Raw genomic sequence first — 24,146 nt, 5'->3', positions numbered from 1 at the left:
TAAAAGGGTCTTAGTAAAAATTTCAGGACTGATGGTGGATTGTTGGATGTTTCTTACTGTTGTGGTGGTGTCAGTGTTGGTGGTGACGAATCCAGTGGTGATGGTGGTGGTAGGGAATGGGGAAGGAAAAAAGAGAGAGACAAAAAAAAAAATGGAAAATGAAAAGAATTGAAAGTATACATTTTTTTTTATCCATATGTGCCATGAAGGCATTACAAGATACAAATTGGAAAAGTAATTTTAGGACGTTATTTGGCAAAACTTGGTGTAAATGAAATTTGAGATATGCACGTAAAGTAATGTGCGTGAATTGTGATAATGGATTCATGGTAATAAAAATGGTGTATTTGGAGCTTATCATTACCAAATTCTATCACTTAGCATTACCATTGACACATTGAAGCATCGCCCCATCAGACCAAAACCCGGCAATGAAAATTTATAACCATTCCAACCCTTCTATGACTGCCTATTGGAAAAGCTGTAATAGATTGTTATTTCTGTTTGACATACATCAGTATCATATCCTATTCCTACCTTCCCCTGCTCCATATATGCTCTAATGGACCAAGTTCTGTTTACAACTTCGATTTCTTTATTCAGAATGCCTTGCTATCGTCGAGCTTTTGATAAGTATACACATAGCATGTAACAACCTTGATTTACAGAGTTCAAATGAGCTAAGATGTCAAACATACATAATCCTCATACTCTCATGTTACTTGCATTTCTCCATCAATACCAACTACACAACAAATTCTCGTGCTTCATCGAGGACCAGCTGATGTCGCGCTGTACCAGTGACAACCTGCCAATCATAAGCTGCAGAAAGTTAAGCAAGAGGAGTTCATTTCTCTAGATTTTGTAATCTGACTACTTAAGAACACACCTATTATGCAGCTCACTCCAACAGCGAACCTTTTCGTTTGAGCTCCCAACAAAAACATAGAGAGTACTCAAATATGCATAATCCTTGCATATGACTCCATTGCCTTGGTGATTAGTCCAAGCTTCTGTGCTACATACCAGACTACGAAAAGTGTACTCAGAATACGCTGTGTCAGAAAAGTAAGGCATATTGTAGGAACAAAACCTTACTTCATTGACTCATACAGCAGGTGCCACAATTCACATTGCCTGAAAGAATTGGAAATAACTGTGTTAATACAAGATTCTTGGGGTGTGTTTTATTCAACGTTTTCTTCTAAAATAAGCAAAAAAAAAAGTTGAACTGCTGAACTGCACACTATCTTACTCTATAGTTTGTGAATAGTCCTGCGGATGAAGGAGTACCCGAGCTATTAGCTGGTCAAATAAACTTCTAATGTCTCCGTCTAGAATGACTTGAATCATGTCTTTGCATTGCGATTTCACCAATAATCCTTACACGAACAAGTTCCTTCCTTAAACCTATGAAAGCGAGCTCGATCCCTCACTATAATTTCACGATTATAAACCTTTGACACAAGCTTAAGTACAGCATGACAATCCACACATATTCTGAGGTTCTTGATAACTTGAATTGGGGTTTCTTGGCTTGACTTTAACAGTGCAAAAGCCACAGCTAGCTTCTCACTATGATAAGACAACACATACTCTTTATCTTCCTCCCCTATGTCATGCAACACAAATCTCGTCCCAGGGACATACCCGTGCTCCTTAATCTTGTACATGATTTCATCCAGTTTTGCATAAATCTCTCTCCAACTTGGATGACTCCGATCTCCATTAATGAACTTGTGCAAAATGCCACCAACTTCAGTGTAGCTAAATCCAGGCACCTTTTTCAAAACCCTACTATTCATCGCCTCCCTAACCCGCCCTACGTCATTCCACCTCTTATATGTAGCATATACATTTGATAAGAGCACAAAATCTCCACAACTATCTGATCCCATTTCCACAAGTTTTCGTGATGCAATCTCCGCTAACTCCACATTTCCATAAGTTTTGCAAGCACCTAGCAAAGTTTGCCAAAGGACAACATCAGGCACAATTGGCATTGAATTAATAATTCCATAAGCTTCATTAAGCCTCCCTGCCCTTCCCAACAAATCAACCACAGTACCATAATGCTTCACATTACGAACAATCCCTTTCTCCTCCATCAAGTTAAACAATCGAAACCCTTCGTCAACCAAACCTGCATGGTTGCAAGCACACAACACCCCTAGATAGGTTAATGTATCAGGGAAAACCCCAACACACTCCATCTCCTTAAGTAGCGCAATCGCTTCTATCCCATGCCCGTGCATTGCGAATCCCATAACCATCGTGTTCCACGTAATAACATTCTTCTTGCACCTCATAGTCCTAAAAACCTCGTACGCTCTATCCACAAACCCGCATTTACTATACATATCAATCCCTGCATTACACACTACAACCTTCATATCCAATTTCTCCTCCTTGATAAAACACCAAATCTTATCACCTTCCTTCAAAGCCCCCATTTGAGAGCAAGCAGACAGAGCACCGAGCACGGTGATCTCATCCGCATTCAACCCCGTTCCTAACATCTTATAAAACAACTTCAAAGCCTCATTAGGAAAGCTCCCTTGAGCCAACCCACAAATCAAAGCATTCCAAGAAACAATATCTCTCTTGGGCATTTCATCGAACACCTTCTTAGCATCCCTAAACTCACCAACTTTACAATAAACATCCATCAATGTAGTCTGCAAAAGCATATCCACCATAAACCCAGATCGAAAAACCAAAGAATGCATCAAATAACACTCAAACTTCGCCAAGGCACGTGCGCATGCCTTGAGGACAAAAGAGCACGTGAGAGCGTCAGGCTTTTGTGAAGCCCTTAACATGGAGAGGAAGAGGTAGAGGGCAATTTGGGGATTTGAGCTCTGGGCATGGCCTCGAATGAGGGCATTATAGTCATATATTAATGGGTGGTTGATGTAATTGAAGATTAAAGTGGCGTAAGAGAGGTCGCCATAGGAGGAGATGGAGGTGAGTTCGAGAAGTTTGGAGCGAGAGGAGAGAGAAAATTGGAAGAGAGAAGTGGAAATGAGATGTGATTGGATTTGCTTGATGTGAGAGAGAGAATTGCATTTTTGGAGTGCAGTTTCGATGAAGATGGTGGTGTGTTTGCCGATCATGCGGTGGACTTTGGGGCGGATTTTTGAGGGTTGGTTGATTGCGGAGGCAAATTTAAATTTGGTTGACCAACTCTCTTGTTCAGTAAACAACTAAACATACAAATGTTCCTCCTCCTCTCTTAATCTTTCTCTCTCGTCCACAAATCATTATGAGGCTTCATTTGATCAATCCGACTTGCGTGGACCCGGTTCACACTAAAAATAGTATGGACCAAGCCCAGGCATGTGACCCTATATTACTTTAACATACACTATATCACTTTAACATACACTATATCATTGTAACATACACTATATCATTTTAACACACATTAAATCACTTTAACATACACTATATCACTTTAACATACACTATATCACTTTAACATACACTATATCATTTTAACACACACTATGTCACTTTAACATACACTATATCACTTTAACATACACTATATCACTTTAACATACACTATATAACTGTAACATACACTATATCATTTTAATATACACTATATCATTTTAACATATACACTATATCATTTTAACATACACTATATCATTTCAACATACACTATATCATTTCAACATACACTATTATAAACTCACGTGATATGGATCGGGTGCACACTAATTAGTGTGTACCGGGTTCATATTAGTTTTTTTATCATTTGATAGGGTGTAAAACATTAATTTTTTGAAAAAAAAATCTTCTTTTTCAGTTTTATATTGTTTGGTATTTTGATTTACTATTTTTTTTTTGAGGGGAAAGAGAAGTGCTTAATCAAATGGTATTTTGATTTACTATGAAATGTAAAAAAAAACCATTTCTCTTTTGAAATGAAGGGAAAATTATTTTTTTTCCTTTTCCTTTTCCTTATCTCTCTCTTACACACTCTTCTCACTACATTTCATTTTTCCTTTTGTTTCATCATTTTTCTTATATGGAACCAAACAATGGAAAATAAATTTTGAAATTGTGTTTTTCATTGTAAATTGTTTTCTATGAAAATCGTTTTACACTGAAAATGTTTTACACCCAACCAAAAAAAGTATTAACCATCAACAAATTGAAAAAAGATTCATCACTCTCTATGATCCTAGATATGAATTTTGATGATTTTATTTTTTTCATTAAGAAAGATAATTAGTCCGATTTCCGAAAACCAACCCGTACTAGGCTACTAGTTTGTAGGACATATAAGGTCAAAAGTTGGGTATAAGATCAGAAGACAATAGGCATAAAAGTCCATTGACACCAACATATTGTTGGGATGAGGATTCGAACTTTAGACAATGCCCTGTAATCCGGGTGGTATTTCACTGAACTACCACCTCTCCCTAAATTAATTTTTTTTTTGATGGTTTTTTTTTCAAAATATATGTTTTAATATAAATATTTTAAAGATGAGTATATTTCTTTTTTTGGACCATACAGATTCGACACTTGGTATTTGGTAATGATTCATGGGTGAACCAAATTCATAAACCGTTTGGATTTCCAAATCATTGAACAAAGGTTCATTATTCATTCATGATTAAGAAAAACAAAATTGTTTTTCCCTTGAACAACTTTTGGTTGTTTAACTAGTTATTAGGCCCGCGCTATGCTCCAGGTAAGAAAAAATTTCATTTTAAATATAATACTTTATAATAATAACACTAAATACAACTTAGTCTAGTGGTTAAGACTTTAGTATATGTACGTGAGATCAAACCCTATACTACGCAATTTCAAAAAAAAATGATTGTACATGGGTTATATGAACTAAAACTCCCTAGGAAGAGCGCCACGTGACACAACTTCTTATTTATACACGCCTTTTAATATATTTACTAGTATTTTACCCCGGACGATGCCCCGGGTCAGTTATAATTATTAAATATATTATTCATAAATTTCATTTTTGATTCTCTCAACTTTTCGCAATATTTTGTCTAGTACGAAATTGAAAAATGGACATTATGGCATTATAAGTTGTTAAAAATAAAACTTATGAGGAACTGGCCTGGGGATAAAAGTAATAATTTCAATGTGATTCGCGTAAAAAAATGTTATTAGTTAATAAGAGGGTTTAAGATCAAAAACCTTGTCTACATGATTTTATAATTACATATAATTATGAGACTTTATAATGTTTTACTTTGAAACTTTAAGCATTGAAATTGTATTGGATTAGTGGTTAAACTCTCACATTTTATTTCAATGGTTGTGTGTTTGAATCCTAGTAACTACACATTGTTAATATTTTTTATTGAGATTATAAGCATGTGTATTCGAATCTTGAGAAGAGTGCCACGTGGCACCGTTCCTTTGATAGAAACGGTTTTTAATATGTTTGTATAAATTCTTTTTTTTTCGTATATTTCCACTGTATCAAAATGCTTGAAACGTTTTGGCTTTTCCACTATTCACAGTTTCACACACATCTTTTGAACATAATTTGTAAATTCTATATAAGGAAAATATAATGTTTTGTCACCAGGTACCCACCCCCGGTTTCACAGTATTCATCTGGTACCCTCGCCTTTTCAACAATTCACCTGGTGCCCCTAAGGTTTTGAAAAATACTCAGAATACTCTTAATGACTAACGACCGTCAACTCCGTTAGTCATTAAGGTTAAATCAACCAAATGAACCCTTAATTAACCTAATTAATCATAGTTAACTCTAATTAAACCTAATTAATACTTTGAAAACCTAATTAACTTATCTCTCTCCCTAACCCCATCCCCCCTAATGTCCAACCACCCAACCCCCACCACCTCTCTTCACCCCACCCTTGCAGCCCCCTATCCAGCAGTGGCAACACTAACAACAACCCCAACCCCACCTCACCGTCAACCCAGCACCACCACCTAGCAGTCGCAGCACCCAAACCTAGCTTTTCCTTTTCAATGTCGCAACCCTAACCACCGACACAACCACTCCCCACCCTCCCTCCACCACTGACCCCCTTCCACACCCCAGTAGCCCCCACCCCTCGCAGCGTTGATTTCCCCTCCCTCCCACCCCGTCGAATTTCGCTCCCCACCCCCACCCCTGTCGAATTTCGCTCCCCACCCCTGTTGATTTTTGGAGATGGGAGGGGAAATCTCGCTGGGGGCTGTGAGGGGTGGGGGAGGGGCTGTGAAGGGTGAGAGAGGCGTTGTGCGGGGGTGGGGGTGGGAGTGAGGGTGAGGGAGGCGTTGCGCAGGGGGTGGGGGAGGGGCTGGGAGGGGGTGACAGGAAGGTTAGGGGTTAGGGTAAGGTTAGAAATTAGGGTTAATTAAGTTTTTTAGGGTCATATTGAACGAAAAGTTCACGGTAGGGTCACGTTAGAAATTTTTCAAAACCACAGGGGCAACTGGTGAATTTTGGAAAACGCGAGTTGTACCAGGTGAATATTAAGAAACCTCAGGGGTACCTATGAAAAACCGATTAATTAGTAAGATCTTGTTAGATTGATCACCTCAACATTTAGTTTCAGAATATGAAATTTTTATAATTTTTACTTCTAAGAAATTATAATATTCATGATTAAACTTGATCATCGACAAGCGTGTCCGAAGAAATATTTCAAGTAATCTCTATTATATAAGGGAAGGGGGGAGCAATTGTGTCCTCTTTTGAAATGTCTATTTTGCCCCCTTTCCTTTCTAAATTACAAAAGGAATGTCAAAATCAAAATCGACACTCAAAGAAAACTGCCGAAAATTAATTTACAACACTCACTCACAAATCAATTGAAAGAAGAAACTTTACAGATCACTCATACAATTGAGAAAATCACGTTTTAAAAATCACGCAAATCACTCAAATAATCAGGAAACTTTGTTAAAACTTAAAATTAACATAGTAACTAAAACTAATAACCTAGAATGTCAATACATACAAAAACATTTACAAAAATTACTTACAAATCACTATTCTCAAGAACAATTCACAATTAATGGTGAGTCATGATAAAAAAAAAATAGAGTTGTATTTGTAGTGAAATCGAAATTTAGAAGTTAGACAAGGAAAAAAAATATTTGCTTTTTTATAATGTTTCCTATATATAATGAAACGTTTACATATATTTGGACCTATCTTTTTCTATTATATAATAGAGATTAATTATCAAGGTAAAAATGTTTATGTAAAATATCATTCAAGAATTAAAGTACAACATATCTCTATTATATAAGGGAAGGGCCGGGGGAGCTATGGTGTCCCCCGAATAAAGAGACTATGTTACCCCATTCCCATTCTAAATTACAAATTCACTTACAAATCAAAGGGGGCTTCAAACAAAAATACCAAAAATATAATTATAACAATCACTCACAAGTCAACTAAAATCATAAAATTGCATAATTTACGTTATGCAAATCACTAAGATGAGGAAACTTTACAAAAATTCAAAAATTCACTTACAAACTACAGCCTATGAAAAAATTGACTTGAAATCAAAGTGTCCACTTTCCTTACAATTTATGAAGTACTATACTTAATTCAAAAATCAACTAAAAAATTTTAATATTAGAAATCATAAATATATTCAATAAAATTTCTATTTTGTTCATAGAATTTTAACTTTGAAAAGTAAAAAAAAAAAAAAAAACAAAAAGAATGGTGAGAGACTTAAGTGACAGAAACTAAACCAATCAAATTTTGCAATTAAAAACTATTATACTTCGTATGTCTAATGTTCAAATTTTGACTCTTCCGCCGAAGAAAATCGAATTTCTGTTTCGAAAAAATTCAAGCACGTATCGCGTGCAAAAAATTCTAATATGAAATAAATGAAGTGTTCTATTCATGTACATATTTTTAACCTTTGACCAACCAACTAGATTATAACTACTACAAAGAAGATACTAGAGGGATGTTAACTAGTTTAGTTGGTTAAAGTTATAAAAGGTGATATTTGATACGTGGGAGGTTGTAATAAAATATCGTCACGTTTTCTACCCTTGTGCCTCTCTAATTTATCCAAAAAAAAAACTCCGGTTTGGATTTTTTTTTCTCTCATTTGCTCATTTGGAGCTTAGCTATTATGTAATTATATTCATTTGGAGGTAAATGAACAATCAGTAAAAAAAAAAAAAAAATAGCTTTGCTCCTGGTACACCTGATAGAAATTTGTGCAGAGGTTAGCCATTAGGTAGGAAATTAGGAATATATATCAAGGATTTCATTGGTATTCCACATCCTCTCACCTTTGATCGGTTTGAAGAAATTCCACTAATCGCGAACGGTAATATATACTAATATACGGGCCAATTTCTTTGCCAGACAACAAAATTGGCAGAAATGTAAGTCTATCTTTACAGTTTTTATTCTTAATAGAATCTCTGATAAAATTAGAATCACCATTTTTGCTTTGTTTTACAATTATTTCACTTTATTTTTTCTGCTTAATTTCTGTTTTTTCTTTTCTCTTTAGGACTCAAAACAGAAACATGATGATGATGAATAAGGAAGAAGAAGGTTAGTAACTTAGTATTTTTTTTTTTGACAACGACAGGTTTATATTGCTAAGAATTAAGATATTACACATTATATTACGGGTTTCTTGATCGAGTATAGATCTATCCTTGAACCTCAACCATCTGCCTTTTGGTTGAGTTGGTCCTTTGACATAGTATCAATCATTCAATCAAAGAGCCAGCGTGACAAAAAGGTCACGAATTTGAATCTCATCCACACATTTTATTTTTGGGACCTCAACCATCATTTTAAGCTTTTATCTTAGGAAAAATTTGGCTAGAGAGTAGATATTAGTTGCGCATCCTAAGTATACCGTGTTGTTTCTCTTTCTTCTATCTTGAGCACCCGTGTATTGGAGCCTGGAGGCTGGAGCCGAGGTACTAGTTCATTATGATCCGTTTGTGACTTATGAAATCATTTAAATTTGTATTATTGTTTAGAATAGTGAGTATTCAATGATACTCCCTCCGTTCCAAATTAATTGTCAGCAATAATACTTACTTCCTCTATTTCTTATAGCTGAAATTCGTACAACATTTGCATAGTAACCACTATTCATCTCCCCACCTTATCACATGTATTTGATTCCTCTTGATGCATACTTTCATAATATTTACTTTTTTGTTGATACATTCTTAAAATTATTGAGGAACAAAGTAGTGCAGTATAGCGTGTAGACAGGAAGTGTTGCATGCATTTAGAAACGAAGGAATGAAGCTAGTATGTTATTTCTGCTTGTTTGTTACTTAGTTTATGTGTGCTATATTAAACTGTTAGTAAATTGAATCATAAACAATAGAAATATCATGTGACCACTTATTCTGAAAAAACCTAAAAATTTATATGCGACTAGGAGTACTAATTTGGGATAGGGGAGAATTTAGTATTTTATCCGTACACAATTTGGTTGGTTGCTTAAGTGTTCATGATGAGCTTTTGTGTATGCTTGTATATTAGGAGAAGAAACGTGGTTGTTTACATGTTTTGGAACGTCTTTGAAGCCACAAGAAGAGTCTACTATATTACGTGACTATCATGGTAACTATAGTGATATAGTATGTCACATATGGCGGACTTGTTTACTTTGCTTCTATCCTCTCTTAAATTTAGTACCATTGAGTAATAGATAAGTAAATAAATGCGAGTTTGACCGAAAAGTTCTTTTACCACCACCACCACCACCACCACCGCTGGTGTAATATAAGAGAAAATGCAACTAGTGGAGCAGCTGCTGACAAAATTGTCACTGGTAATGATACAATTCACTATTGTTCCTTTTTCTTGAGTATCAGATGTTTTCAATAGACTTTCAATATGTGATGCCTTACGCGTATTGATAACCTTGTGCTGATATGTGTATGGTTCAGATGACCAGCTTGTGTCATGTTCTGTATTGATATGAAGCAGGATATCAGAAGAACTTTCATGCCAGTAGATTTTCGATGAAACTTTCACCCGTAAGTCTTGCAGTTATGTTTTTCTTTCATGATCTTAATTTTCTGATACAAAAATATTGTCCAGTATATTATAGGTTAGGAGTTAGGACAATATAGAGAAATCAGATATGGTAGAGGTAGAAAGAGAACTTCCGTAAACATTATTGTTTTGGAGTTGGGAGTTTGGGGCTATCTTTACTATCTCCAATTGCTTCATATTATAGGTGTTGCTGCTTAAATAACCAGAGTTTTGGTTGGGATAAGCAAGCTGATATATTTGGTTTAGATCACATCAAATCATTAGTTTTTTAGCTTTCAATTGTCTCGGTGTAAAAATTAAACTTATGGATAGCACTCCAACAACATCGATGGTGCCTACATAATCTGTAAAAATGCTTGATATATTTCTGATAGCAAAATTATACAACAATTACACCTTAAAACTAAATTCACGTTTATTTTTTAAATTTGGTACTAGAAGGCTGATGGCTACATTGCCAGATTATCAATAAGGTAAACCCAAATTGCAAGTGATCAGAAGACCAGCTAGTTTAAGATTGTGTAGTAACTGAAAATGAGGTTGGACCAGGAGGGTTATTAGGTACTTCAGCAAGGCCTTCTAGCATTTGTGTGACCATTCGCATTGTTGGTCGTAAACTTGGGTCTTCTTGGATACACCAAAGGGCAATTGTCACAAACCTCTTCAACTTTGCTATGTCATTGAGGGCCTCCATATCATCATTAACAAGCGAATCTAATCTGTTAGTTTGGTAGCAATCAAATGCCCAATCCGTCAAAATAGCTGCTTCCTCCTCAATGAGTTTCATGCATACACTTTTTCTACAACATATGATCTCCAATAACAAAACCCCAAAGCTATAGACGTCTACCTTCACTGTAACTGGCTTGTTTCTAAACCATTCAGGAGCAACATACCCTTTTGTCCCTCGGATTGCTGTATTTGTATGGGTTTGGTTTAGAACCAAAAGCTTTGCCAACCCAAAATCAGAAATACGAGCATTCTGATATTCATCTAGGATTATATTTTGGGGCTTTATATCACAATGAATGATCTGGGTGCTGCACTCCTCATGCAAGTACAAGAGCCCCTTTGATATCCCTTGAGCAATTTGAACTCTGTCTACCCATCTTGGCCTCGAATCTCCGAAAAGGTAATCTGCTAAGCTACCATTGCTCATATATTCATAGACTAACAACCGTTGATCCTGTTCCTTGCAAAATCCTACAAGCTGAACTAGATTCTTGTGATGTGTCCGGCCAATCACATTAACCTCAGTTTTGAACTCCTTATCAGTATCACTTGATATTCGATCTAATTTTTTGACAGCAACGTAAACTGGAGTATCTCCTTTATTGATCATACCCTTGTAAACTATACCAAATGACCCTCTTCCCAACTCTTCCTTGAACTCATTTGTCGCCTCATTGAGCTCTTGGTATCCGAAACAATGGATGTTACTGTACTCCCTCTGTCTAACTGTTTGACCCACATCAAACACCTTCAATTGCTTCTTATGATATATGAAGAAGATTCCCAGACCGATGGCACTTAAAAGAAGTATATTAACAGATATCGAGCCACCAAACAGAACTTTACTTAACAGTTTTACCTTGTTTTTTGTACTTGGAGGTGGAAATGAAACATTAGGTTTGAATAAATCATTGGTATAGTTTAGATTTCCTACCTTTATCCAAGTGGTCCTGCGTACTGTGGTGTCTTTTCTTCCATTGGATAGTGGTGCCTTCTTCTTGGAACAACCATTATCGTTGAAATTGGCAGCAGCACAGAAGCAGTCCTTCAAACAAGAATTCTTGCAATCCTCTTCGTTCGAAGGATCAAGCCTTTCATAATCATTGAATGGCCAATCAGTTATTGGAAGGCGTATTAACTTGTACGCACCCTTCATGGCTTTCTCTGCATATCGTTCGCAGCCATCTAGCTTAAAATCGGGTTTACAGCTGCTATATTGATCACCCGGATCAAGGAGAGAGTAACCTTGTGGGCATGTGCATGTTGGCCTTTTGTTATCCCCATGGCTACAAATGCTGTTAAACCCACAACTTCCGCTGCCTAAGTCTGGATCGGGTGATCTGTTGGTCATACATATGTTGTCAGGTAATGCCTGAGCCATGAACCAACCATTGCTTATGGAAGATTTTAGGATATAATACCATATTAAAATCCCATCAAAATTCAAAGTTGCTCTTTGATAATACTTCTCTGATGGGTGCATCTTGTTTTGTGGTAAGAGATCATACCTTGAGCCATCCTCTCTCAGTAAGTACATGTACCCAGACTCATTGTAGATCAATTTCTGAACTGAGTTTGCTGGGTCATTGGTGCCACTAGTATAGTAAGCACCATAAGCAAAGCCGGTTACTAACTCCCTGTTATTAAGAACTAGGTTTCCATCAGGGATCAGACGTAACTGAAACATCCCCTTTGTGAAATTAGTTTCTGATCGCCGAGAGTTAACTACCCCAGTTATATCCATAAACTGACTAGGAAGCAAGGTGTCTGTGGGATAGTTAAAGCTCTGCCAAACTGAATTATCGTTGTTGCTTCTCTTAAGAGCGAAATTCCCTGTATCATTCATGAAACCGTAGCTCACATCACCACCATCGCTAAGTTCATCAGAGGTGTCCCACAATTTGTTTCCTTGAGGGTCACTGAGAACTAGGCCCTCGTCAGCAGTTATCTTAACTGATGATCCTTGGGGAACAGGATTGCCATCATTGCCGTACCAAACTATGGTGTCAGGAATTTTTGCGTACCAGATGGCAAGCAAGAAGAGACTTGTACTATTAGGAAATTTTGAAAAGCCAAAGGCAAAATCGCCTGATGAGGAAAGCCATGAAGAGCTGTTAGTGGCTGAGAGAGATCGGCCAACTGGGATATTGCCTGTATTTTGGGCAGAAATAGATGATGATTGTACGAGTACTAGTAGTATTGTCAATAACAAGGAGAGGATGCAAGCAGGCCAGGCCATTGCTTATAAACTTATTTGAGCTGCTGTAGTTTTTTTGGTTGTAAAAATGGCTCGACTTGAATCTTAAAAACTATGTTTGAACCACTCTATCAATCGTAGTGGCTACTAGTCAATGTAATATAGTCTGAACTCCTAACCACTACAATGAATTCTGGGAATACCTTACTTTCAAAGTAGAGAGATTAATTTATTACTTTTAGTTTTACCAAATTGTAACTTTTTCCTCTTGGAAGGACCTTATGTTGTTTTAAATGTGAAGCCACTGTAGAAGTGATGCGAGAATTATTAATTTCTGAGAAACTTAAGGGACAAATTCCATAATTCTGTTTATAAACCAAAGTTATGTGGTTTCTAGCAAGAGAACGACAAGCTTCAATAATTTATGCTGACTGACCATAATGCTATTTCATATGAGTGATGTCTATGTATTCTTCTTATTGTAACTTAGGTTGCATGAACACTTCATGCGGGTGGAGTGTTCTGTGTCCGAAACGTTTTGCACATTAACAAACGTCGGAGACGCCTCAATATATGTTGGACACTCGAAATGACGCCTCAATATGTGTACTGCAGGTCTTTGTGACACACCATCTTTTGAGACTACGGTCTCACCTGAAATATTTGGTCAAACCTTGTTATGTTACCCAAACTCTTAATTTGTGTCGGTGTATGCGTTAGATCCTTGACAATCTGACATTTGTATACCCACTTTATCTGGTGCATATTTTAGTATGTAATAGCCGAGTCCGACACTAGAAATGACAAAGACTCGTGTTTGATTCAAGTACTTGGCCCTTAAATGTTCTTCGTAGGAAATGCGGCAAAAACTAGAAAGTTCATTGTTTGTAATTTCTTCACTTTTGTATTTTTCTCCTATTTTTTGGTACTTATTCTTATTTAGTTGTCCAGATAAGGTAATATTTTATTCTAATGGGAAATGCATAAATGACACATTATTATATTTGTACCTTTTAAATGTTGAGTTTTCCTTAATATATTTTAATGGGAATGTAAATAATGCATATCAAGTTTGCAAAAAAAGTATCAATCCGGTTCAAATATTAATTTTAATTTAAAAGTAGACGATCTTTTACAAGACAAATTCTTTTTTCAATTGCTTGTGAATCACGTTGAATCACCAACTTTATCTTTTTCTGATGTTACTCTGCTATGTGGTTTCCTGTTTCTTTAGTAACTTCAAGTCTTTACATAATTACACGTATTGGGTCTTCTTCTGTTGAATGTTGATTGTTCATGTTGTTTGGAGTTCAGATAGTGCTTCACACGGAAATTGGTTGAAATTTATATCTCCGTATAATATATTAATATTCATGATCTTTAATTCTCTTTTTTACAAATATGGTCAAGTCCTCTAGATAATGACATTCTTTATGGTTGAATAATCACTTCTGGAAAATGTTTGAGTAACCCTTAGGGTTGCCAACCCTCTTAGATACATTAGAATAAAATATTACTCCCTCCGTCCCATAATATAGTGCCTATTTCATTTTTCATGGACCAAACTTTAAAATCTTTGACCGAATATTCTCATTTGTATATATAAAAAACATAATCATGTGGGATCTTGTTAGATTCATCTTAATGTGTAGTTTCATAATATAAACTTTTTATATTTTTTATTAATACGAAATTGAAGATATTAAAGGTCAAAGTTACATCTTGGAGACCGTGTAAAAAAGAAACAAACACTATATTATGGGACGGAGGGAGTAATATGTATGTACTAAATGAGGAGAGAAGAGATATAAAAATAATGTTTTAATGTATTCCTAACCAATGAAAATTCAATAATAAGAGGGTTGGCAACCCCTAGGGTCACTCAATCAATGTCCATCACTTCTCTGTATATATTCCTGTGTACATTGGATGTTTTTCAACATGTTAGGCAATAAATTGTGGTAAAAGTCCTATGGAATTCCATATGCAGGAATTTTATTTTTCTGAGATTTTCTTTTTTTTAAGAATATCATTCTAAAATGGTACTCCCTTTGTTTTTTTATCACTAGTTGTTGGCCCGTGCGCTAGCGCGCACGGTCCCCCAAGGTAGCAAAATTTAATTATTAAAATTTAAGGAAATTTCAATTGGTAACTTTATAATTTTTCGGTTTCCCAATGATAACCCCTTTAGTTTTCAAATTCCCAAACATGACTTTGTATTCTTGTTGAGTTCCCAAACGTGACCTTTTCCGTTAAATTTCCGTTATATCTAATCGTTAATTCAATAAACGCATATCGAAATGTTTGTGGAATTCAAATTGAGGGGCATCTAATTCTTTTGCAAATTTCGATCTCAAATTTGACTCATAAAGGGCTAGATTGACCCCCAAAATCTTGATCAGGCTATTTTTTTTGCTCACAAAATAATGCACGTAAAGCGAAAAATTTGTGAAACGCAAATTATTTTGAAAAAATGGCTCTGTCAAGGTTTAGGGGGGTCATTTGAGCTCTTTTTGGGTCAAATTTGAGGTCGGGATTTGCAAAAAAATGATCAGATTCGCCTCAATTTGCAACCAATAAATATCTCAATTTGCATGCATTGGTTTAACAGTTAGATTTATCGGAAAAAGTCATAATTGAGAATTTAACAAGAGTACAAGGTCATTTTTGGAAATCTGAAAATCACAGGATCACCATTGGAAAACCGAAAAACTACAAGGTTACAAATGGGAATTCCCTAAAATTTATAGTGTTATTATTTTGGACAGAATATCTTAATTATATTAGTTAATGTAATATTTTCCTCGTTCTTTAATAATTGCAACATGTAGCGATTGCGCATAGCACATATGCATATAAGCCTTGTTAGTGCAAGCCCCTAAGGTAGCAAAAATGGTGGTGAATAACTAAATGCAAGTATTAGCAAAATTGATTTAAGCAAACCAAAGCATGTGACTTGGTAATTAGGAAGATAAAGTAATTAGATAGCATAGCATAAATTCATATAACTCTTGTCAGTGCAAGCTATTTTTTGGTTACAAAACACGTGCAGGATTGTTCGCATCATCTAAAATGTCCTTGAGTCATTGTTATATCTGTTGCAAAAACTCAATTACGCCTATTAGCAAAAGAGATTAGTTCATATTATGTGATGATTAACTATAAGGGCCATACTGTTGACATGTACCATTAGACTTTACAGCAAAATAATAAGCAAAGGGTCTCTTGGTTGGGTGATGTAGTAGCATCATTGCTAGGCTTCGTAGCATCATTTCTAGGCTTCGTAACATCTTCGGTGATAAGTGCGGTCCCTCAAGGGGGTAAAATCCATCCCATCTCACCCCCCCATGTTGAAAAAAGCTTTTCATACATAATCGATGATCTACCCACTTGAAATAGATATAAATAAATAATGAAATCGAGCTCATAAATAAAATATATTTTCTCTAATTCTTGTAGGTATATTATCCACTGAATCAATTTTACATTCTCATAAATCAAATAATGAATAACGTGATGGCGAAAACCAAGAGAAAAGAAGAGCTAACAGAATCTGTCATCTAGAAGTACCATCTAGTAATGCTTACAACAATCAAGAGATATTACATATTGTTTTGCCAAAAAAATTAACCTATTTCAATCCAACACTTAAACTTAGCTGCCACTCTCCTCTTCCACCAGGGGAAAAAAAATGAAAAAAAAGCAATCTAAAATGAAGTTCGATCGAGCCGAATCTACAATAGCAATTTACTTTATTTTTCATATAAATTTTTTCTCAATGTATATACAATAGCAAAAAAGGTTCTTGAATGACATTTACGCAACGAAAAATAGGAAGAACATCTGAAATACAATCAATACAAAGAATATCTTGATCATCAGCCATCTGTTTGAGGATATACTGCTAAGATACCTGGTCAACTGGTTCTGCGCCCCTTCAACATTTGCAAGAGTATCCTCCATGTTCTCATCAATCCTGCAATAGTGCCAAATCCAGTTTTAGATCACAAATCAAGTTCACAATAGAGATGCATGTCAACTTTGTCAATAACTGCTTACGAAAAATGCACACAGCATATAATGGTATACGTAGTGTATTAATGGCGTCTATTATGTCCTTTCAGGGCTAAATGGCCAAGGACTTTAATTTTTATAAAGAGAGTGCAATTATGCTGGCTGCCGGCTGGCTTAGCACGGAATTATGCTTTCCCCTAAAGATCACATGTCACTTGAAAAGGTGTTCTCTTAAGGTTGCTCTTGCATAAAAAAAATCCAACTACACGAAAGGAGAAGAACAAAATTTGGTCGCCTTTCGAGCCACTCATGCCTGGAGTTACTTTTATTGAATATGGAAATTCAGAAGCTGCCAGAGAACTGAACTGAGTGGTAAAGTGGCTGCTGTTTTTGTTGAACCTGTTCAAGGTGAAGCCGACATACATAGTGCCACCAAGGAATTCCTGCAGTCACTGTGTGCTGCTTGTGATGAAGCTGGATTGCTCTTAGTATATGATGAGGTAAGAAGTTATCGTGTTCTGAATTCTGATTCATACACATTATACAATCGCTCAAATTCTTTTAAAATAGGTCTTGTGCTGACTGTTGATGTGCTTCAATATGGTATGTTTCTTGTTTCCTTACCTCTGACCACCAGCTGTTTTTATCTACTCTTCCAGGATCTTAATTGATGTTTGCTATACTACGGAGAGATGCTTAGATTAGACTACCAGAGTTTTGTTTTGCGCCAGGTTGCTGAAATAGTGTGTTCTTGCTTTAGTCAGTATGCCTAGTCATGTCTTGTGGCTCATTATCTCCAAGTTCATTGATGAGGAATGGAAATGATGATGCTAGTAAAAGGTTTGAGCAGGGTATTACTGTGGGTTATTGGTGATAAACAATTAAAGAGGGCCCCTGTCCTGGTATGAGTTGCACCGTGACATTCGCAACCTCTTCTATAGCAAACAAACACCAGCTTGGTATTGGGTTGAATGAAAAGGCGTGGGCTGCATTCTAAATTGAATGCTAGTCTAGACTTCTCCCTACAACAAACCCCGTAATTCCTCGTGCATTTGATGAAAAGTTCATTTCTGATCCTTTCCTACTATGGTCAAGCTTGGAGAGCACAGCTACAAGCTCACAAAGGCCATCATTTTACCTGCAAATAACCATCATTTTAGCCCCCCCCCCTCTTCTCACCCCAGCACACACAGAATTTTTTTGTTTCCTTATAACATTGACCACATTAATATTCTACCATAACATTAATGCATAGTATACTACATTGTACGTATGGAGTATTAAAAACTAAATTAATAGAAAATGTTTGAACAAAAATATTCTTTTCTAATATCTTATGTGTCACGTCATGATCCACGGCCTACGGTGAGATTTTGACTAAATTTGTCAAATTAGTGGTGAATTTTACAATGGATACAATTAATGGGACCAAATTGCTACCCTTAAAGTTAAGGGGGGCTACTTTAACAAACAATGAGACTTAAGGGAAATCTGCCACAAATGCCATATTTTTGCTAATCAATGTCACAACATGTAATTTTTCTTACATAGTGGTTGATATGACTTCATGGCTGGAAAAGAATGCAACTACACAATTCCTAATATTGACATTCTCTATACAAGTACATTAGTGGAAAAGAAAAATTTGGTTCATATTATCAACCACATTGCAAAAACAAATTTTACATTAATTGAGACTTATATATTATCGTCACCTCAATTAATTCCTCAAATGTAACCAAATTCCAATCTTATCTCAACAAGACAAAGCAACATGTGATGTATGAGCTGTTGGAAGTATGACTTTTAGACACTCTAAATCAAACATTAAGATCTGCTATATAAAAGCTACAGTAGAAGCATTCCTCACTTTTTAATGGGTATGGATTTGGATTTAGTTGTCAAGTTATCGGGTCCAAATTACATTATCAACGTGACAATTAATTCGGAACGAAGCGAGTATCTACAGATAGGACTCACTTTAGATCTATGGAAAGAGGGACATCAGTTTCTTCCATATTATTCGAAATTAAAACTTACCCCATCTCCAAATCGTCGTATTCATCGTCCGCCATCAGATATCTTGGAAGCTTGTTCTCACAAAACCCTAAAGAGGTTCCATCCAAGTGAAGAGAAAAATCTGTAAATTATGTCTGCAAAAAAAAAAAGTCACGAATTAATTGTATTTTTAGAAGATAAAGCAACACATACAAAGCCAGGGCAAAAAAGCAATTTTAAAACACCACAAGATTACTACTAACAGTACATAAAATCAATAACAAAAGGTCTAAAATAATTAATTCAAGCCAGAAATGGAATAGCCTAGTTTTAATCACAATAACTGGAAATTAAAATTCTTGCCTTAGATTATGGAGTTTGGTAACTTTGTTCCAGGTATAGCTTTGATTCATTTGAATTGAATCTGAATTCATATATTGTTTCAATTTTGGCTGATTATGAGAATTGTAATCCTTGTCATAGAAAATTAGGAAGAGTTCTATTATCAAATTTCTCAATGTATTTAGTGACAACTTACCAATGAAAAACATCAACCATCAACAACATAGTTAAAAACGCAGCAACAACAACAATCAACAATAATCAAATTTGCAACAAAAACTACAACAGTAACACACAACCCAAACCCATCCCAAAATAATAGCAACAAAGACCCTACAAAAGTTCGAAAGAAAAGCAACCAATAAATCACTATAATATCAACTAAACCACCAAAATTAGCTAAACAAATAAATTCCAGGACACATCCATGAACACATATATGGTATACATGAATTCAAGCAAGAGCATTTCAATACATTTATGAAATAAAAAAATTCAGCCACCAATTATCAAAACTGAATATTCGGAAACTGAAAATTTAGATACTTGAAGCCTAGGTAGGTGAACTCAGAAAATGAAACCCCAAAAGCCATTAATTAAGTCACATGTAATTAAAGAATTAGGAAGAGAGAATAACATCAAGAGGTAGACAAGTATTGCGGCGGAAAAGAGAAAGAAGCAGTGGAAACGTGGAGGGGCAAAGTACTTATAAGACTAACCAATGAACATTTAAGGCTTACAATTTTAAGGCTTACAAAAATACAAACTACTTATAAGACTAACCAACAATTTACGAGGTCGAGGCTGATAAACCATGTCCGAGAAGGCAGACTGATAAGGCAGCCATTTTATGGCTGCCTTATCAGTGGAAACGTGGAGGGGTAAAGTACTTATAAGACTAACCAATGAACATTTAAGGCTTACAATTTTAAGGCTTACAAAAATACAAACTACTTATAAGACTAACCAACAATTTACGAGGTCGAGGCTGATGAACCATGTCCGAGAAGGCAGACTGATAAGGCAGCCATTTTATGGACTGGCAGTTGCTCACCCTAGAAGCCAAATACATAAAGTAATTAATAGCATAAATCAGCTAAGAAACAAAATGATATAAAATTAAGCAAAGCAATTGTGGAACAAGATCTAGTAAGAAAAGGAGTCCACATGTAATAGCATTCCATTACTATTAGCCCTTTCTATTACGTAGCAGACGTTCTCCCTTAGTTATCATGTATCATGTATACAGTTGGGAAACTATCTAAAGTTTTTTCTATCCTGCAATGTCAACAATCAGTCTTTTGAGTCTTGAATCTGAGCACCATGCCTCCACAGAAAATAACCGATGCAGTTTAAACATAAAAAGTGGATGTTGACCTTCATTTTTTAAACATAGTGTTCGAGTTGATTTATTTATGCACTCTGTTTCATTTTAAGAAATTATTCCTACTTCATTTTCTAGACGAAAACCTTTTTTTGCTCAAATAAACCGAAGCCCTCCAAGCTTTAAACTTGGTTCACTTCAAAAGTCAAAGCTACGAGGTCCCTGTTCGGTTCCGGATCTGATACAAGATGGCAATTCAAAATTTGAGGGGAATAATAAAGCAAAATTCTAGAGACACCGCAATAACATAAACATCACTCAATGCATGGTTATAGTTAATGGTAGAAGGTCCCTGTTACTGTTAGTTTCTTGGCGACTTCTTCTCTTTCTTGTTCAGATACATAATGCTTTCTCTTCAACGAGAACAGATTATGTTGCTTTCTAATTACTGGTTCATTAGTTGCTTAAACAGCAAAAACCTCCTTTTCTAGTGAGAGTTATGAGCAAAAAGCATGCAATCAATTCTCTAAGGTCCTTAATCATACTTTTTTTTCATTATTATTATATAGTGTATAGGCTCTATCTTCTAATTGATGATCAAACCAAAGAGCTAAAGGTCATAAGCTTAATGTATCACAATCTACATCATTGTTTTCACAATAAGAAACTACAATATCTTGAAACGGGGGTAATTTCATCATCTCATCATTGTCAACCCCAGATATGAATGCGTAAAGAGATCATACAAGCCATACACAAAAGGAATCTGGTTAGGATAAAGCAAGAAAGGTTGAAGGCGACATAAATCAAGGGAACAAACAATAGCAGATCCACAAGAGACATGGGATTGTCTGAGTTTAGCATCCCACATTGAATTTTAACTTAAGAAATAAAGTGTTCAATTGACGAAATCAACCAAGACTATAACAAGATCGACAAATTCGTAGTCGAATTGATGACATCGAAACCTCAAAACTCAAGAGTGGAACAACGAAAACCCTAAAATAGCAGGTTACCTAATATGTCTTTCATTTTTAGTATGCAGAAGAGAAACTCTAGAAGTATATAAAAAGAAAACTCATTTATCATGTTTACTAAAATAAAAACATCTTATTTCCTAGGGAAAAAATCTCTTTACATTACCAAAACAAAAGCTAATCTTACCCATAGTATAGTTGTGAATACATATGTGTGCCATGTGCTTTCTTCAAGGCCCAACTCAAATCCAGGCAAGAAATGCTTCATTGGCCTAAAAATTGAATCAGAAGATCTGAAAAACAAACACACAATTCTCCTAGTCATGCCATTTTGAAGCGAATTCTCCTAACCTGTAACAAATTAGCGAATCCCACCCACTTCATCATTCATAATTTGGCATTCCTGTAGACGTAGCATGTCGTGGAAATCGTATATTCTTTGCCCATCTCTAACAAATTGGCAAACTCCATCCATTTTCTCTCCTCATCTATTGACTCCTTTTTGGAGAAATCACATATAAGTTACTGATGAACATGTGTCATCTCGTATTATCAAGGGAATGTCAATGATGAACATGTAGTTGGAACTTTTAGGTGATTTCCGTAACATTTTTCCACGATCGAAATCTCCTATCGAAAAGTCCCTCCTTGGGATTCAATCATCCATCTGTCAAAGACTTTTTAAAGACAAAGAAATCGAGTTCTACCATAATGTAGTAGTTGTCGAGGGCGAAAGTTCAAGTAGCTAATCTTACGCCCAACCAACAATGTTAAGCAAGAAGATTCATGCTTAACACACTTGGACATCAATGATATATTACAGCTCTACAAACTTAAAATCGAATAGATAATTTAAATTCAACAAGATGATTCTCTCGAGATGCACAACTATAATGATACTATTGTTAATGAGGAAATTGATCATTTCAAGCCTAATGGTTTATGCTTACCATTTACTGACTATAAGATTTGATTATCTATTTTCACCCAAATTATAAAATATGATAGACATAAAAAAAAATCTGATTCAATTAAATTGATTCAAGGTGTATCTAAGATCATAACAAATCCAAAAAAAAGACTAAAAGTTACCTATAGCATCATGGGTAATTCCTAATAAAGGGAGTTCAAATTTACCAAAACATGGACATCAACCAAAACACGAGATACAACACTTGGATAGCAATACAACACGAGATAGTAAACATCAGTACATCATAAGATTTTTTTTATTGAATGAGATAGCAAACCAAAACAGCAATACAAAACAAATCAGTTTAATTAAATCAGATTTTTTTTACATCAATAAAACATGAGATAGCAATACAACACAAGATAGCAAACAACAGCAAAAAAGGAAAAATTAGAGCAAAATTGAAAAAAAAAATGGAATAAATTTGAGTAATACCTGAGCCAATGAATTCCACGAACACTTGGATGATTGAAAATATCGAATCACTCGTAATTTTCTAAAAATTGATTAAAATAAACTGAAAATTGAAATACCCAATTGAATTTTAGAGTAAAGTTCAGGAAGAACCACTGTTCAGTCGCTGAGTTAGAGAGAAGGAGAAGTGCGTTAAGAGAAACATTAATCTACACACAAAAAAAAAAAAAAATCTGCAACAACTCTTCAAATAACTAAATAATTTACACCAAAATTAAGACTTTATTAAAAAATAACAACCATCCATAAACAAAATCACCAAACCCTAGAAAACCGAAAAGACAAAACACCAAGAAAATGAAAATTAAGGGTGAAAAATTGTAGAATTACCTGCAAAGAAGCGAGCTGGGACTCAAGGGAATCAAAAGCGTAGCAAATGTTCAAAAGGGCTTCTGAATATCATCTGTTTCTTCAGCAGTTTCTGTAGAAGAAGGAGAGCTAGTTGAATCTCTACTAATTTGGGCTCCTTCAAGATGAGATTGAATTGGAGTTTATGTTTTGTGAATGCAATTGGCGATTTTGTAGCGCAATATAGGAGGCGCTGATAGGAAATGAAGAGAGGAGAGAGAAAAGGAAGGAATGAGATCAGAAATGAAGAGGAGAGGAGAGAAGAGAGAGAAAAAATGGCGGGTTCAGAGGAAAACCGGAAGAAAAGAAAACACGTGGCAAAGGGAGGGTAAAGGGCAGAAATGGCAATGCACTGTTACTAAGGAATAGTAGCTTGAACTCCCCACTTTTTAATGGGTAATGGATTCTCACTTAGAATCTTAACACTATTCATACTTAAAGAGAATTTTTTCTTTTTTTTCAATTTATAAGAAAAATATAGTCATGTGGGGTCTTGTTTGATTCGTCTCAATGAGTACATTATTAATATTCAATCGTTATAATTTTTACTAATATATAATAAAAGAAATTTAAGTTCAAAGATGTGCATTGGGAGATGTATACAAGAAAATGAGAAAGATAAAAAAAAGAGTGAATACTCCATATAGCAAGCAAATATAGACATAGGGAGTATTTTTTTTGGTAGGTAAGATGAAGGACCACCTCGCTGATCTTGAAGTCATGAGGCTAAACCTTTACCA

At 35.3% G+C, this 24,146-nt stretch overlaps 1 protein-coding gene and 2 long non-coding RNA genes across 10 annotated transcripts; 1 reads left to right on the top strand and 2 right to left on the bottom strand.

Annotated features, from left to right (window-relative positions):
• Nucleotides 1-152: 152 nt before the first annotated feature.
• LOC104890649 (pentatricopeptide repeat-containing protein At1g34160) lies at nt 153-3,239 on the bottom strand. Of its 2 annotated transcripts, none has more exons than XM_048643314.2 (3): nt 1,256-3,239; nt 890-1,137; nt 153-822 (listed from the first exon to the last, which is right to left on the bottom strand). In XM_048643314.2, the coding sequence occupies exon 1, from the start codon at nt 3,114-3,116 to the stop codon at nt 1,371-1,373; it is 1,746 nt and encodes a 581-aa protein (XP_048499271.1). In that variant the 5' UTR covers nt 3,117-3,239; the 3' UTR covers nt 153-822; nt 890-1,137; nt 1,256-1,370. The 2 variants fall into 2 exon arrangements, with proteins under 2 accessions (XP_048499271.1, XP_048499272.1); XM_048643315.2 differs by having other exon boundaries at nt 153-808.
• A 4,790-nt stretch (nt 3,240-8,029) lies between these two features.
• On the top strand, nt 8,030-13,965 carry LOC125497035 (uncharacterized). Of its 6 annotated transcripts, none has more exons than XR_007273560.2 (4): nt 8,030-8,376; nt 8,508-8,551; nt 9,509-10,008; nt 13,447-13,965. It is a non-coding gene; the product is annotated as an uncharacterized LOC125497035 (long non-coding RNA). The 6 variants fall into 6 exon arrangements; XR_007273562.2 differs by having other exon boundaries at nt 8,034-8,376; nt 9,919-10,008; XR_007273563.2 differs by having other exon boundaries at nt 8,039-8,376; nt 9,959-10,008.
• A 2,010-nt stretch (nt 13,966-15,975) lies between these two features.
• On the bottom strand, nt 15,976-20,370 carry LOC130591009 (uncharacterized). 2 transcript variants are annotated; one of them, XR_008968886.1, is made up of 3 exons: nt 20,278-20,370; nt 19,011-19,123; nt 15,976-16,932 (listed from the first exon to the last, which is right to left on the bottom strand). It is a non-coding gene; the product is annotated as an uncharacterized LOC130591009 (long non-coding RNA). The 2 variants fall into 2 exon arrangements; XR_008968885.1 differs by lacking the exon at nt 20,278-20,370 and adding an exon at nt 20,094-20,164.
• Between the last annotated feature and the right edge of the window lie 3,776 nt (nt 20,371-24,146).

The sequence above is a fragment of the Beta vulgaris genome, chromosome 4 (assembly GCF_026745355.1).
Source record: "Beta vulgaris subsp. vulgaris cultivar EL10 chromosome 4, EL10.2, whole genome shotgun sequence".
NCBI lineage: Eukaryota > Viridiplantae > Streptophyta > Magnoliopsida > Caryophyllales > Amaranthaceae > Beta > Beta vulgaris.
Note: the sequence above shows the minus strand (reverse complement) of the source record. Positions and strands in the feature narration are given on the sequence as shown.